This window comes from Narcine bancroftii, chromosome 3 (assembly GCF_036971445.1).
Source record: "Narcine bancroftii isolate sNarBan1 chromosome 3, sNarBan1.hap1, whole genome shotgun sequence".
NCBI lineage: Eukaryota > Metazoa > Chordata > Chondrichthyes > Torpediniformes > Narcinidae > Narcine > Narcine bancroftii.
The window spans coordinates 280,318,031-280,333,106 of NC_091471.1; the positions used below are offsets into that span (position 1 = coordinate 280,318,031).

At 43.7% G+C, this 15,076-nt stretch overlaps 1 protein-coding gene across 1 annotated transcript in view; it reads left to right on the forward strand.

Annotated features, from left to right (window-relative positions):
- mad1l1 (mitotic arrest deficient 1 like 1) overlaps positions 1-14,292 on the forward strand; it is a 1,066,498-nt gene extending 1,052,206 nt beyond the window's left edge. Inside the window, exon 19 of the mRNA XM_069928298.1 lies at positions 12,763-14,292. Coding sequence (XP_069784399.1) covers positions 12,763-12,921 — 159 coding nt within the window. The 3' untranslated portion in view covers positions 12,922-14,292. The remainder of the gene's footprint in view (positions 1-12,762) is intronic.
- Positions 14,293-15,076: the final 784 nt, after the last annotated feature.

Here is a 15,076-nt window from a genome sequence, read left to right on the forward strand (position 1 = left end):
GTGTTTGTGTCTTCTTCGGGCCTCTTCTTGCTGGGCCTCTTGCTGTTGGTCCTCCCCTTCTGGGCTGCTCATCTGTTGGGCCTCCTGCTGCTGCTCCTTTTGCCATTCATCCCATCGACTTTCTTTCTCGCCTGGTACCTCACTCCCTGTCCTGCCGCCTTCCTCATCTGGAATCGGGCATCCCTCAGCTGGTCGCACCGTGGTTGCCTGCTCCTCGGCTGAGCCCTCCTACTGTCGGTGTTTTCTTCTATCTTTGATTTTGCACGACTCATGCGGGACTCCTCGCACTTTTGTGCACTTTTGTTTGGCTCAGAGAGCCATTTTTGCAGTCCACTAATCAGTGGGGGGGCTCGCGACTCCGCAGGGCTGACACTAACCTCGGAGAACGTCGTTCTTCGTCACCACAGCTCCCTGTTCCTTTATGCAGGTAAGGCCGCCTTCTTTCTTTTTCGGTGACTTTTCTTTTTTTTCTGTTGTTTTTTACTTTTTCCTTCTTGGGTGCCATCTTCTTTCTCTTCTCTGCAACTTTACCTTCTTTTTCTTATATTTTATATTTGTTGAACTTTGTCTTTTCTTGACTTTTTTTCTGGAGAGGGCTGGTTTTATCCTACCAGCCACTATTTCATCACATGACTCCTCCACCTCAGTGATGGTTTTGAGGCTACATCAGGCTGGTGCAATCATTTCCTGAACACGAAAAATCTGGTATTACGCCAAAAAACAAAAATTGCACAAAAACTACCCAAAGATCTTGATCATAAAGTTATGCTTTCACTGGTTCATTATATGGACCAGCAGAAACACCAGTTTGCATTGGCAAATATCGGAAATATAAACAAAGCCCCCATAAATTTCAACATGATAGGCAGTAGAACAGTGCAATGGTGTCTAAACTGTGCAAACCAGAAGTACAGGCCACGATAAGACCAGGTTTACCGTGCTGTAATCGTGCATGGCCAACGGGACAAAGTTAAGACCCATGGTAATCTTTAAATGCAAAATTAAGCCAAAAATGAAATTCCCTCCAGGTATTTTTGTACATTTTCATGAAAATGGGTGGAAGGATGAAAATGGAATAAAACTATGGATAGACAATGTGTGGAAATGGCAGTCTATGCAAAGATGGAGTTTGCTGGCCTGGGATATGTTTCGTAGCCACTTAAACTGAGAACAGTAGAAGTAGATTAGCACTACATAATACTTACATGTTGGTTATCCCGGGTGGTTTGACTTCTCTTGATGTTTGCTTGAACAAGCCATTCAAAGACCATGTGCGTGTGGAATGGAATACATGCAAGTCAAGTGCAGAAAAGTCGTTTACAAAATGTGGGGCAATGCGGGCTGCGCAACTGATGTGCTGTGTGACTTCGTGCTCAGGCATGGTACAAAGTCAAAGTAGAGACTGTGATCAAATCGTTTAAAAATTCTTGTGAAATTGATGGCACGAAGATGATTTATTGTGGGACACTGACGACGAAGCTAAAAACACCTCATTAGATACAGACCGGGACCCGTATGAAGACTGTTTAAACAGTGAGAGTATGGATGTGCCTGCTGCCATCTCTGTTTCAGACAATGATAGCAAGAGTGACTTTGAAGGATTCTAAATGTGTTGCTTTTGGACTATGATAGCGATTTTGAAGGGTACTAATTGTGTTGTTTTCAATGAAAATCTGTCACAGTCAGGGTTTTGTTTTGGTTTTTCAAGGGTCGACGTACACCAGATCAGCATAGATTGGATTTTGAGGTGAGTTTAAGGTCTCAAAAATATATATGGCGTATCAATTGACCCCCATTTTTTGAGAGCTTTTTGGGAGGGGGGGTGTTTTCACAACTTGACTTATATGCCGAAATATACGGTAGGTATCTGGAATTTCTGAAAAAGGGTCAGAAATTTTTTTAAAAGGTTTTGGAACATTCAGAAACATCTGACGTTAATATTTCCAGCCAAACCACAAGCTGATAAAATTTCTGCTTTCACCCTTTGTTGTTGGCAACCCACATTCTTTCCCCTCTCCATCACACCATCCCATTACTCCACAGAAGCACCACCTTGTTGGGTCGGGACAGCTCTCCAAATAGTTTAAGGCTATCCGGATGGCCCCAAGTAAATTTGGAAATCAGAAGTTATGTGATTATTTGTACTGACTTCGAGCTCCAACACCATCCATGGCTGGAAGAATTATAGTGCAAGCAGCAAGCAATATTCCTGGGGCAAGAGAGAAAAAAAATACTAGAATTAACTACACATCAAAATTCCTCGTTACAAAGTGCTTTGGTAGTTTAGAAAGGAATGTCCAAAATGCATCATAAAATCATGTTTCTTTTCGTTCGTAGCTGGATTTAGAGGATATATGACATGGAAATAGTAGGGTTATTACTAATGCCTACTGCCTGGGAAGAATGAAATAATAGTTGTGATTCTGACTTTTGAAATCAATGCTGAGTTTTAAGATAACTTCTCAAAACTTATAGAGCAAGGGACAGCACAAGACACGCCCTTCTGCCTATGTATCGGTACCGAATATGTTGTGTGAATCAGACTACAATTTTTATGCTTGCACTTGATAGATACCACTCCATGTGGAAGTCTATTATCATCGTATTTACTTCTGTCACAACCCCTGGCAGCAGGTTCCAGGAGCTCTCTACTCTCTGTGTGAAATTTTTGCCCCACACATTTCCCCTTAAACCTTCTCTCCTTCATCTTGAACACTTCTCCTCTCGTCTGTGACTCTTTTACCCTGGGAAAATGATTCTGACTGTCCACCTAACAATGCCTCTCTCAATTTTATAAACTTCACCCCCTCAGCCTGCAGAGAAATTAACTCAAGTTTGGGCATAACTCCCCATAATTTGTACCCTCATGTCCTGGTAAACCCCTTCTCTCCCATTTTCAATATCCTTCCTGTAATGGAGCGACCATAACTGCACGCCATATTCCAAGTGCAGTCTCACCAGAGTTTTATATTCCTGCAACACCACCTCCTTACTTTTCTACTCAATGCCCTGCTCAATGAAGCCAAGCGTACAAGATGTCTTCTTTGCCACCCTATCTACTGTGTGGCCACTTTCAATGAGCAATGGACCTGGAACTCCAGATCCCTCTGCATTTTAAAGCTTTCAAGAGTCCCACCATTAACTCTATATGGTCTCCTTACATTTGATCTCCCAAAGTAGAACACCTTGCACTTGTCCGGATTAAACCTCATCTGTCATTACTCTGCCCAGGTCTGTAACTGGTCTTTTTTTTTTTGTATTCTTTGATAACCCTCTACACTGTCCACAACTCTATCAATCTGGTGTCAACTGCAAACTTATGAACCCTCCCACCAACTTTTTCATTTATATTGACAAGCAGCGGGGGTCCCAACACTGATCCTTGAGGAACGCCACTGGTCACGGACCTTCAGCCAGAATAATACTCTCCCACCTCGGTCTTCTCTGCCCAGGCATTTCCATATCCAAACTATCAACCCACCATGGATCCCTTGCCTCTGCACCTTCTGATTTAACCTACCAAGAGGGACCTTGACAAATGTCTCACATAGAAAATATACACTGCCCTACCCTTATTAACCACATTTGTCACCTCCTCAAAAAAGCTCAATCAAATGGGTAAGATGTAACCCACCCCTCACTAAACCATGTCCTAATCTGACCATGACTTTCCAAATATACATAAACCCTATCCCTAAGTATCCATTTCCATAGTTCTCTCACCACTGAGATGTAGAGTCTACTGCCCAATGATTTTCTGGATTATCCTTGATCCTCGTTTTGAACAAAGGTACAACATTAGCTCCTCTCCAATTCTCTGGGACCTCTCCTTTCCCAAGTGAGGATGCAGAGATCTTTGTCAAGGTCCCAGCAATCTCCTCACTTGACTCTATCAATTACATCAGGCCCAGGGGCCTCGTCCTTCTCAATACTGGTCACAAAACCCAAAGACAACAATTCACTGATCTCAAAATGCCTTGCTCTATGACCACGCTCCATATCACCATCCTCCACGTCCTTCTCCTCGTTAATCACAGATGCAAAGTACTCATTTAATATTTTGCCCACTTCCTCTGGCTCCGACCATAAATTGTCCTTGAATGATCCTCTCCCGAGTCATCCTCATGTTTTTAATATCAGTAAAAAATGCCTTGCTCCATGGCCTCGCTCCATATCACCAACCTCCACATCCTTCTCCTCGTTAATTAGAGATCCAAAGTACTCATTTAATACTTTGCCCACGTCCTCTGGCTCTGACCATAAATTGTCCTTGAATGATCCTCTCCTGAGTCAGTAAAAAATGCCTTGGGATTCTCTTTACTCTTGCTCACCAAGGACACTGTCTGATTGGAGTTTCCTAGAGCTAACATTTCTCCAGCATTGTGTTTTCACTTCCACCATGGTATTTTACTTTTGTTTTAACATTTCGAGGTCCAGGATAATCATGGTCGAATGGTATTATTTCAAAGAAATGATATTCCCCAATCCTTCTGAATAACAGTTCCTGCCCCTCCCTGACTCCTAAAACAGATCATTTTATAATTTCCCTCATGGTCTTCAAAGGATCTTGCTGTGCTCCAATCAGCCAACATGTTGCAATGCCAGAAGCTGGATACACCCTCCGTTAGATTGGATTGGATTGCCTGCCATATTCTGAGCTTGTCAAAGGAGCATCTGAAATGCATATTTAAAAGCCAGTCAAGATTCCCATGTGTAAACTGCTGCAGGATATGGTTGAGTCCACTAAGCTAAGAACTGAGAATACAGTTTCCTGAAACTCTGTATCGTCCCAGGTGTGCAGTTAACACTGTTAAACTGCACAAGGGCGGCACGGTTGGCGTAACGTTTAGTGCAACGCCTTTACAGCGCTGTCGGTAAGGAGTTTGTACGTTCACCACGTTTCTGCGTGGGTTTTCCCCGGGGGCTCCGGTTTCCTCCTACTGTTCAAAACATACCGGGGGTGGAGGTTAATGGGGTGTAATTGGATGACACGGACTCGTGGGCCGAAATGGCCTGTTACCGCGCTGTATGTCTAAATTCAAAAGAAAATCTCACAGCTGGAACCTGTTTTGTTATGAATCTCCCAGAGTGAAGGATTTAATTTCAGCTGGAAGATCTGACATCTCAAGGCAAACCAGTTTATGAGCACTCTATTTATCCCAATGTTGAAGTCCAGTAAGCAAAGTGATTCTCAGGCTCTGCTGTGACTCCCTGTTCCATCAGCAGGCAGCCGTTGTCTAGTGTAGGTTATAGAAATTGATTTTTTAATGGCCACTATTGGAACCTAATTAATCAGAAGAATTTGTAATACGAGGGCAATGAATAATTTAAAACACTGTAATAAAGTTGTAATTACTGTAATCAGTTAGCAAACAATAGGGGGATAAAAACTGCTATGACAACAGTGTTGCACTAATCAATTAGAAACTGTCTGTAAAATGGCAAACTTCAATACGCTGTTGCTGTTTAATGACACTCAAAGTTATACAAGACAATAGCTCCTTGGAACCTTTACGTTTCCTTAGGTGTCAGTGTTAAGTGAATTGCAAAGAAAGCTCACGCTCTGAGAGATGTCAGATTTCAAATGGCATGGTCCAACAGCTTTCATTCCCACGACATGTAAACAAGAGAGACTGCAGGTGCTAGAGAGAGTGAACCACAAAAGTCTGCAGACACTGTGGTTGTAGTAAAAACACACCAAAATGTTGGAGGCTGTCAGTTCCCTCAGTTGCTCATCGCGCAAGGTTACAAAAGAGATTTCTAGATTCGTGTGTTTAATATCCTGCATCATTGTTCACTTGCTGCTTCCTCCAGGTGCAGGATGGAAAGAGAAAAGAGCTTAGGGCGGTTCTCTGGAGTGTGGCTTTCATATGCTTGAAGCAAGCAGTGATAGGAGCTGATAACTATTCCCTTTGTATCATACTTCAACAGCCAAAATTGATCCAAAATATGCACTGTCCCTTTATCTTTTATTTTCTTTGTTGAAGTACATAGTGTTTGAGTCGAATTATGATTTTTTTTTGCAGTCGTGTTACACTGACAACTGTGCTTTGAAGATAGCTTTTATTCACCAGAGGTGGCCGTTGCTGTGTTACTGAGCTTCAGTATTTTACAGACCTTTGGGCACGAGAAAGGGCTTTGTACCGAGCAGTTCTTTTGTCAGGTGAACCAAGTGGAACTTCGTAACATGTGCAGCAACTTTGTTCATGAAATCAAGATCTTATTTTTATTCCGCACTTCGCAATTTGCTGGAAGCCCTTCAGTTGATTCTTGCAACAAATGAAAAGCAAAAATGATAGCAAGGGTCACCTCTTTCTTTCTTTATAAAATATCTTTATTGAATTTAATAATGTATGAATCCAATACATATGCTGGAATGTACAAAAGGACAAATAATTTGGACATTTCAAATAAAACCTTGGTCATACGTGGTCCAAATTTTGTGCATCCTTCCCAATCAAACTCATTATTAGTAATGTGAGGGGAACCTTCTTCACATCAGAGAGTGGTGGCTGAGTGGAATGACCTTCCAGAAGAGGTGGTTGCAGCAGGGTCAATTCTGTCATGTAAGAGAAGGTTGGATGTGAGGGGGTTGGAGGGTTATGGACAGGGAACGGGTAGGTGGGACTAGTGGAACTCTCTTAAATCGGTGCGGACTAGAGGGGCCGAGATGGCCTGTTTCTGTACTGTCATTGTTAAATGGTTATACTATATCAAAATATTAAAAAAGAAAGAAAACTCTGTTAATCAAACCCTTCCCTCTAAACAAGGAAAACTTGCATATCTAATATAGGAAGCGAAGGACGGCATTCAGAGACCAGACAGCGCTGTTCATCCAAACACCCTAATTTGTTAATTTATGGTAATACTCCATGAATGGGCCCCACGTCTTGTAAAAATTCACCTTTACGTTATGTCTGATTTTTTTTTCTAAACTTAGGAAGGGCATGACCTCCTGTAACCATTGATTATGAGTAGGGTGGAATAAAGGTCAGCTCAACACATGACTGCACTTTGTAAAATAATGGGCACAGTTCAAGGAGGTGGCTGCAGCCTACTTTCTAGGGTAGAGAGCATAGGTTTACGATGAGAGGGGAAAGATTTAAAAAGGGCTTGGATTTTTCCTCACTGAGAGGTTGGGTATATGTAGGGAGCAACTAGAGGAAGTAGTAGAGGCGGATACAATTAAGTCGTTTATGGTCATCTGATTGAATAAGTACAACCCAACGAAAATGTGCTGTCCGGTCCTGAAAAGCACACAGACCTACAACCAGACATAACACACATACAGACAAATAGTACATATGCAAGACAAGTTCTTTAGCTGTAAAAATAAATATATAAATATTGCTCCTTACAAATGAGAATCTCAGATAGTCAGTGGGAGCAGTTCCTTTGGTCGTCCAGCGTTCTCACTGCCGTGGGAAGAAGCTGTTCCTCAGCCTGGTGGTGCTAGCTCCGATGTTCCTGTATCTTTTCCCCGAAGGGAACCGCTGAAAGATGCTGTGTGCAGGGTGGAAGGGGTCCTCAATGATTTTGCATGCCTTCTTCAGATAATGATCCCAGTAGATCACGCCGATGGGGGGGGAGGGGTGTGGGAAGGAGACTCCACTGATCCTCTGCCACTTTTATTGTCCCGTGGATTGACAGATCGGGGAGGTGGTTGCAGGGAGAGAGCATTACAAGTTCAAAGACATTTAGACAGGTTCCTGGTTAGGAAAGGTTTAGAGGGATTTAGGCAAATGGACTAGTCCAGATGGTCATCATGGGTTGGCTGGGCTGGAGGGCCTGTGGCCCACCCCACTCTCTGAGTGAGAAGGACAGGGATTGATCTCTGTTCTCAACACTCGTGACACTGTTTGCAGGAGCGATTTCTAACCATGCCTTCAACCAACACCAAAAACACAATTTGTCATTAGCCTTAATTGAAAATTTTAAAAACTGTCGCTGCTGGAAATTTTCAAAAGCAACACAAAGAGTTAATGTTTCATCAAAAGAGAACAAGTGTGATTTAAGTTGCAGGGAAGTTGTTGGGTGGACAGGAAGTAGGTGGAAAGAGGTGAGTCTTTGATAGGGTGGAAACCAAGATTATCCTAAACAGCACAGGAACAGGCCCTTCAGCTCACGTGTCTGTGCCGAACACGATGTCCAAATCAAACTGTAACTCTGCTCCACCCCCCCACCATTTTGTTTGGATGTCTGTCGACATTTTTCCATACCTTGAGCCCAAACTGTTGGTAACATATCTTTATCTTTACTACACCAAACACACTGTTTGACCAGCTGAGTTTCTCCAGCATTGTGTTTTTACTTCAGCCACGGTGTCTGCACACTTTCACGTTTTACTTCTGGAGAAAGATGGGGATAGTCTACAAGTTAAAGTCCTTCAAAGGATCATTTTAGAGCAGTCAGTCAGGAACGTTTTTTTTACAGAGAGTGGCGGATGCCTAGAATGCATTGCCGGGAGTGTTGCCGAATACGGTTACAGTAGGTATATTCAAAAGATTCTTAGATATGGATGTAAGAAAAATAGAGGGTTATGGGTGTGAAGTAGGGAAGGGTTAGATTGTGGTGGAGTAGGTTTACATAATTCGGCATAATATCGTGGGCTGAAGGGCCTGCACTGTGCTGTAATGTTCCATGTTCTTAACTCATAGGTGGTGGGTTCCTGAGTATCTGCCATTACTTCCATTCGAGTTGGTAGAAGTAATGGGTTCTGGAAGTGTATTTGAGGAAGACTGGGTGTTTTTCTGCAACGTCTCGTAGATGGTATTATGCCCACAGTTCCCCAGCGGAGAAGGGAATGTGTACATCGATGGTATTATGTCCACAGTTCCCCAGGGGAGAAGGGAATGGGTATGTAGATGGTATTATGCCCACAGTTCCCCAGCAGAGAAGGGAATGGGTACGTAGATGGTACATTGCAGGGGCATTTCAGCTCTTGACCGCAATGACTTAGGCTTGCAACCAGCTGACTCACTTATGAGACTTATAGCACACATATTAACCTGGAGGTTCAGTTAAATTTCAAGTCAATGGTGAGCCCTCAAAACCAAGAAAAAGTGTTGCAGGTGTAGATTTGAAATGAAAATAGAAACACATTATCAGGTTAAGTAGAATCTGCAGAAAGAGGAAGCAGCCTGACAGTCCAGGTTCAGGGTGTGGTTAAGTGGTTATATTCTCTCTTGTCTATACACATGCAACGCAAATGTTGCTTGTCACATGCTGGCCTTGCCTGTGTGATATTCAGTCTTTGTTTGCATGCAGGAAGAGACTGCTTCAGTACTTCAGGAGATGCAAATAAAATGGAATACATTATTTGGGTGGCCATTTCTAACTTACCAAAATGGAGGACATGCAGGGTGAGCGCCAGAAACTCTCTCAGCAGGGGCGGGGGCTTACCCGCCATGAACCTGTGTGCCCGCCGTCACACTTCATTGCGCACATGCGAGCCGGCACTTGCGCATGCGCATGAGAAGAAACATGGCCGCGCATGCAGCCACATTTAACAGTAAGTGCTCTTTCCGCCCCCTTAATTTGTCCTCTATTTGGGGGTGTAGGGCCTACTCCTCCAAATGGAGGACAAATTAACATCTGGCTCGAGGTGGTGCCAGGCGGAGGACAGGGTCCTCAAAAGCTGGACTGTTCAGCCTAAAGCCAAACGTCTGCCCACCCTATGCATATGCAATAATCAGCTGAGCTCCCTTTTTGTGTACCTTCTGGGAAGGTCTCTGATACAGTTACATGAGGTAGGTGGAGCTAGGACCTGAATAATTGACTTCCAACATGGGGACAGCCCTGTGACATGTTTGTTCAAAACTCTCCAATAAATTGGTCAAACGTGATTTTCTTTGTGCAGAACCATGTTGGCTTTTCCTGATTACTTCGAATTGTTTAAAGTGCCCTGTTGAACTTACTTTAAAGTTAGCTAACATGTTCCCATGGATAGATATTAATGCTAACTGGCTTTTAATGTTTTGCTGTTTGCATTCCTTCCTCTTTGAATAAAAGAGTTGCATTCTTTATTCCAATCCATCATTCACCTTTCCTTGCAGTGAACACCAAGGGCACAATGTGTTTATGGATTTATTTCGAGTGATGATATTGTTGCTGATGGCCTCTCTACCTTTCCATTCACCAATTATTTATAACGCAAGAATATAACAGGATACCAGGGCCCTCAAGCTTGATCCAGTCTGATCAGGGTGGATCAACACTAGCCTCCTCTGTTCCTGTTTCCCAACTCTTCCCTCTTTCAAATTGTGATCGCTCTCCACCTTCAATGTATCTGGTGATCTGGCCTCCACCACCCTCAGGGGCAGAGAATTCCAGTTGTTCTAAGAGAAGAACTTTCCACTGACCTCAGTTCTAATGGGCCAATTAATATGTTGTTACTATGGTCCCTTTTTTGTGACTCTAATACAAAGGAAAAGGTTTCAAATCTCCCTGTCAATGCCCTTAGGAGCTTATATGTTCGAATAAGGTCATTTATCATTCTTCTAAGCTCCCAGGGAAGACAGTCACAAGCTGACTAGCCTCTCTTGACAACTCTCTCATCCCAGGAATTAGACCGATGAATCCCTTTTGGACCGCCTCCATATAATTTTTTTAGGAAAAGGGTCCAAAATTCTTCTTAGTATTCCAGGTGTGGGCTCACCTGTACATCTGAAACAAAACCTCCCCCTCTCTTAAACCTCAACCCTTTTTTGATAAAGACCAATGTGCCCCTTGCCTTCTTCACTCCTTGTTCGGACTTGAACCTCAACTCTCATCTGCAGTCTCTCTCAATTCAGATAATCATCCATCTTTTGATAGAACTGTTGTTGGCTCTGTCCTAACAAATTGGGTTTCCAATGTGTGTGTCTCTTCACCACAAGGGATATGAATTGCTCTGCAGACACCAGTCTCAATATGAATATTTTCTTGCATTCAAATTTTTTAATATTCTTGATCTCACTCTTCACTTTGAAAAACATTATTTGTCCTAAAAGTAATTCCATTCTTTCTTGTTGCAAATTGACACATTTCTACTCCTTGTCTTAATCCTCAGGGTTCACCTATTTCGGACCGAGCTGTGAGCTTGTTCTAGCGTATCCTCTTGTCCTTCCCCATCCTATTTTCCTTAGGGTTGTCTGTGCATCAGACTTTTTGTGTCATCAGTCGAGCTCAGAATGACTTTGCTGTTGTTACAGCCTCACCTTTATTGTCAGGGTAAAGTACGTGTACCCAGTGAATTCGTACCTTTGACTGACTGATTCACATGAGATTGGAGGAACTCAGATAGGAATTTTTAAAAATGTATTTAAAAAAAACACTGTAACAAGCGAATTCGGCCCCATGAGTCCGTGCCACCCAATTTACATCCCATTAACCTGCACCCCCCAGAACATTTTAAATGGTGGGAGGAAACCGGAGCCCCCAGAGAAAACCCGCCCAGATTCGGGGAGAATGCACAAACTCCTTACAGACAGCGCGGGATTCAAACCCAGGTCCGGTCCTAATCACTGGCACTGTGAAGGTGTCACTCTAACTGCTACACCAACCATGTAGGAGTGATACAAAGGCACTCCCAACATCCAATACATGCAAGGCAATGTAATTTGACAGGACACGTCATGAATGACATCCCCAATAATGGCTAATTCTGGGTGTCTTTATTGTACGCTTGATGATACCATGGGTGAGGGGTTTTCTTTCCTGATTACTCCCCCTCCCCCTCCACACCTCTTTCCCCTCTACATCACTCGGGGAGTCTCCCACGGATTAGTGGCACATCAACAGGGGAAGGCTCCCGGCTCATTTTCAGAACTGAGATACCATGAAACAGGGAAATGCAAAATCTGTAGATGCCATAACAAAGAGTTGCTGGAGAAACTCAAAAAGTCAGATGGCATCCACATTTCGAATCGGGACCCCTTAAAAAATTCTTGATTAGAAGTCCCCACCCAAAAACGTTGACTGACCATTTCTGACCATGGAAGCTCTCTGACCTGCTGAGTTCCTCCAGTGACATTGTACTGTTCAGAAGCCATCAAAGGGAAAAGGCTGGAGCTCTTGACTGCTTTCTACTCAGGCAGCAACAATTGAAGATCATGGAATGTACTTTGAGGCTCCAGAAACTGACCCACAGTTACCTTTCAACAGATCTTGAATGTACAGTGATCGCTGGTGGGAAGTGAAGATGGCATTCTGTGACAAGTAAATGTGAGAAGAACTGCCAACCCAGTCTTTATTCATGTTCAGCAGAAATAATATTAAACAGAAAGATTGATGAGGTCCTCCATTTCAAAGTGTGGTGCTACTCAGAAAGTAAATAGGGTGTTCCAAGTCTGAACAGTCCTCGTTAAAGCTCTAAATCTCATAAAATCTCACTGTTTAAAGGCGGCATGGTTAATGTAGCACGATTACAGCGCCAGCGATCCGGATTCAAATCCGTGGCTGTCTGTAAGGAGTCTGTACGCCCTCCACGTGACCGCCTGGGTGCTCCAGTTTCCTCCTACATTCCAAAGGCAAACTGGGTTAGAAGGTTAATTTGGGCGGCATGGGTTCATGGGTCCGGAAGGCGTGTAACCATACTGTACCTCTAAATTAAAATTATATTTATATTAAATCAAAGGGATTAAAACACTGTACGTGTGCACTACACACGGATCGAACTGGAGTCTAAGGGGGATGTAAACTAAGTGTGAAGCAGGTGAGAAATGTTCTGGACGGAATGGGCTCACTCTGTTGATGATTGACATCTCCCTGCCTTCCCCACAGGCCGCCAACAGCCTTGGAGCCAAGATGCAGCTGCTTGAGACGAACTTCTCCGCTTCCCTCACCGAGCTGATTGACCTCCACCTGCATCATCAGAACAGCATCCCAGCATTCCTCAGTGCCGTCACCCTCGATCTCTTCAGCCGCCAGACTTGTGCATAGCAGAGGTTTCAACCTGTCTCGTCGAAAAGGCCCGCCAGCAACCCTAATTTAGCAGCGTTAATTAGAGACCGGTGCAATGTTTAGTTAGATTTGAGACAGGATGTTTGCTTGATTCATTTTCCAAACATTTATTTTTACTTTAGTTGTGATTTTAATTAATTTCTTTGCCTTCATTCATCTCCTGGCAGCTGGAAAGAGAATGAGCAGACCGTGAACTTCGCAGCTGCTGATATCAGCATTGCCTTCAGGGGTCTCCTTCTCGTGCAGGGACTGAGACAGCTGCTGCCTCTCAGATGGAGGGACTTCAGTGTGAAGGACATGATTAAGAAATGATGAAACTTTCCTCAGCATTTGACATCAAGCACGAGTGCTCAGCTACTGCAGTGCCAAGTCATCTCACTCCCTTGCCAAAGCTCTCGGTGCAAATCAGAGGATCTTCTGTTGTGGGTATAACCTCTGACCCATTAGTGCACCTTCTCTGACTTCTACTCAAAGTTCTGCCTTGTGTGATGGGGGTGGGGGGGAAGAACAAGGCATCCAAGCCACACCAACTGACAACTCGGAAACATGTCCAGGGGCTGTGCTTAATGCAGGGGGTGCGGTATGTTGGACGGACCAGAGATGTGCAGGATGTGTGCTGGTCACCAAGTGGACAGCTGATCCGCAAAGTGGAACAGGCCCAGGCTGGTGCAGGGTGAGCTTGGGGCTAAGGCCCATCGGAAGGAGGCTTGGAGTTAAATTTTCCCAGTGAGATAGAGTAAAGCTTCTTACTTCATTGAGTGTCTTGCAACCAAAGATAGATATTATGCTCAGGGTAGAGGGAGAACAGGAGGATGGGGGCAAGGAAGAGGAGTGGAGAAAGGGAGAAGAAGCAAAGAAGCGAGAAGTTCGGACGTCTTTTTTTTTTGTCTGAATTGTGATTGATTTAGAATCCAGGTCATGCATTTGTGGTGTCATTAAGTCTTCATTAACATTGAGTGCTTAATTTTTGGGGACAATATGCAAATAAAGTGTTTTTAAATTTCTGTTTTTTCTTCCATCTGTGTGAATGTCAACTGTGATGACTAAGCAGTCCCGCCTGCCATTGTGCTCAAGCAACTGAATGCTTCCCATTTCCAACGTCAGCCACTGAACACTCATCCAGTGAAATCGTTCCCCTCATCTCCTCCCAACTCAACGGTTCCTCCACGATAGGCCGGCGAACCCACCAGAGGATTAATGGATGGGAGCAAAGTTATATGCAAGTTTGCAACCTGTGCATCTGCTTTGTGCACGGTTTAAATGAATGCATCTGCTCTGTAATATCAATGAAACTGCTGTAATTTTGGGGAAGTTTGATCAATGGCAAATAAAAATGCGGAGGCTGAAAAAGTTAAATGACTCTTTTATTTAAGTAGAGCTGCAATATTGAAAGATTACAAGCAAATTTTTAATTAAAAGCATTGAGCAGATGATTAACTTGTACGTATGGCCTGACTTGCCATGCTCATGACATGCACAGTTATAGGCAAGCAAATCTGCTTCCTTTTCCATAATTTATTTTTATGAGTTATCTGAAATGGTTGGAAGGGTTTTATTTCCAGATTAAGTTTGGAAATGTTGGACAAAAAACTGATTAAGAAAATGCTTCAGAAATAGTAAGTGCAGCTCCAGTGTGTGAACTCTGGCTTCGGAGTCCCCTCTCGTTATCTTGCAGCTCTGTCCGTGCATATTCCGACATCAGCCCATTGTGATGGGAAAGGGCCGCCTTATCTAGTCCATATTCCCCGCCCCCATTCCCCGGTCTTTGTTCTCCCAGAGCTCCTACTGCCCACTAGATGAGATGTCAGGCCAAGGCCTGTTATCTGGCTGATGTAAGATAATCCTTGCTTCTCGAGCAAAGGAGAAATTGAGTTATTTCTCTGGTCTTGTCCCTATTTATCCCTCAGTCAACAGAATACTGGAAGACTGGTGCTGTGGGAGCTTGCTGTGCATGCAATTGCCCGCCACATTTCTTCCACCCCCGACAATGACTGTATTTGAAAGGAGCCATGTTACTGCCTGCGGAATGTTTCAGGAAAGTCTTTTGGGGTGGGGGGTTTGTGAAGGAGGGCCACAAACTGCCTCCCACCCCCTGATTTATATAACAAAGACAAGAGGCCTTGGAGCTTATTGT